This window comes from Pteropus medius, unplaced genomic scaffold, assembly GCF_902729225.1.
Source record: "Pteropus medius unplaced genomic scaffold, Ma_sr-lr_union100, whole genome shotgun sequence".
Taxonomy (NCBI): domain Eukaryota; kingdom Metazoa; phylum Chordata; class Mammalia; order Chiroptera; family Pteropodidae; genus Pteropus; species Pteropus medius.
The window spans coordinates 9,289,934-9,290,743 of record NW_024350924.1 but is presented as its reverse complement, the minus strand read 5'-3'; the positions used below and the strand labels follow the sequence as shown (position 1 = coordinate 9,290,743).

Genomic DNA, 810 nt, shown 5'->3' with positions numbered 1-810 from the left:
AAAAAAACAACAACCCAAACCCAAAACAACAACAACAACGAAAGCTACTATTTTATCCTGAGTCCTCTACGTTCTTTGCAGGCAGAAACCAGGGCTGCCCGCTTCCTAGGAGGGCTCAGTCAGTGCACCTCAATTAAACGACAGGAAGGATACGGAAGACCAGACTTTTTAAATGCCGCGATGTTGTCATCTCGTGTGAAGTCGTCGTCAGCTCCGCCTTCAATATAATCCCACGTCGACTTACACAGAAGCTCCCGCGCATGGGCCTCGAAGTCTGTCACACACACCATGGGCATTTCTGGACCTTCAGAGGACAAACCAAAACCAACAGAACAAAACCCGGTAAGAATACTTCCGAGGTCGAGGAGAGGGTGGAGGATACAGCACGAGGCCGTTTGGATTCATCACTCGCCGGCCGCCATGCTCCGTATCCCGGTGGAGATGCTGCCCGAAGGGCTGACCGCCCCCAGCCAGCGAGCAGGGGGTCGCACCGCACTCCCCCCATCCCCTGGCCCCACCCCAACTCCTGATGATCTGGTCTTCTGAATATCCCTCGCGTCTGTCCCCACTGCCTTGTAATGGCCTGCTGAAATGTGAAAGGGTTAAAGAATAATTAAAACCTGAAACTGGACAAAGGAAGTCCATAACTTAGGCCTAGTTTCTGGAACCCCTAACCACATTCTGTTAATCATGAAACTTGTAACAATAAGCTCATACGCTAACTGCCAATTTTAGCCTGTGTAACCCTGCTTGCTTGCGTGGCATGAAAAATAATCAATTGTATATAAGCTGAAAATTACTGTTTGGCCA

General features: G+C 49.8%; 1 protein-coding gene across 2 annotated transcripts in view; it reads right to left on the bottom strand.

Moving 5' to 3' along the window:
* LOC120585109 (3 beta-hydroxysteroid dehydrogenase/Delta 5-->4-isomerase-like) overlaps positions 1–810 on the bottom strand; it is a 176,232-nt gene that overhangs the window by 27,482 nt on the left and 147,940 nt on the right. For both annotated transcript variants that reach the window (XM_039841333.1, XM_039841334.1), the window contains one exon: positions 166–304. In XM_039841333.1, coding sequence (XP_039697267.1) covers positions 166–262 — 97 coding nt within the window. In that variant the 5' untranslated portion in view covers positions 263–304. The remainder of the gene's footprint in view (positions 1–165; positions 305–810) is intronic.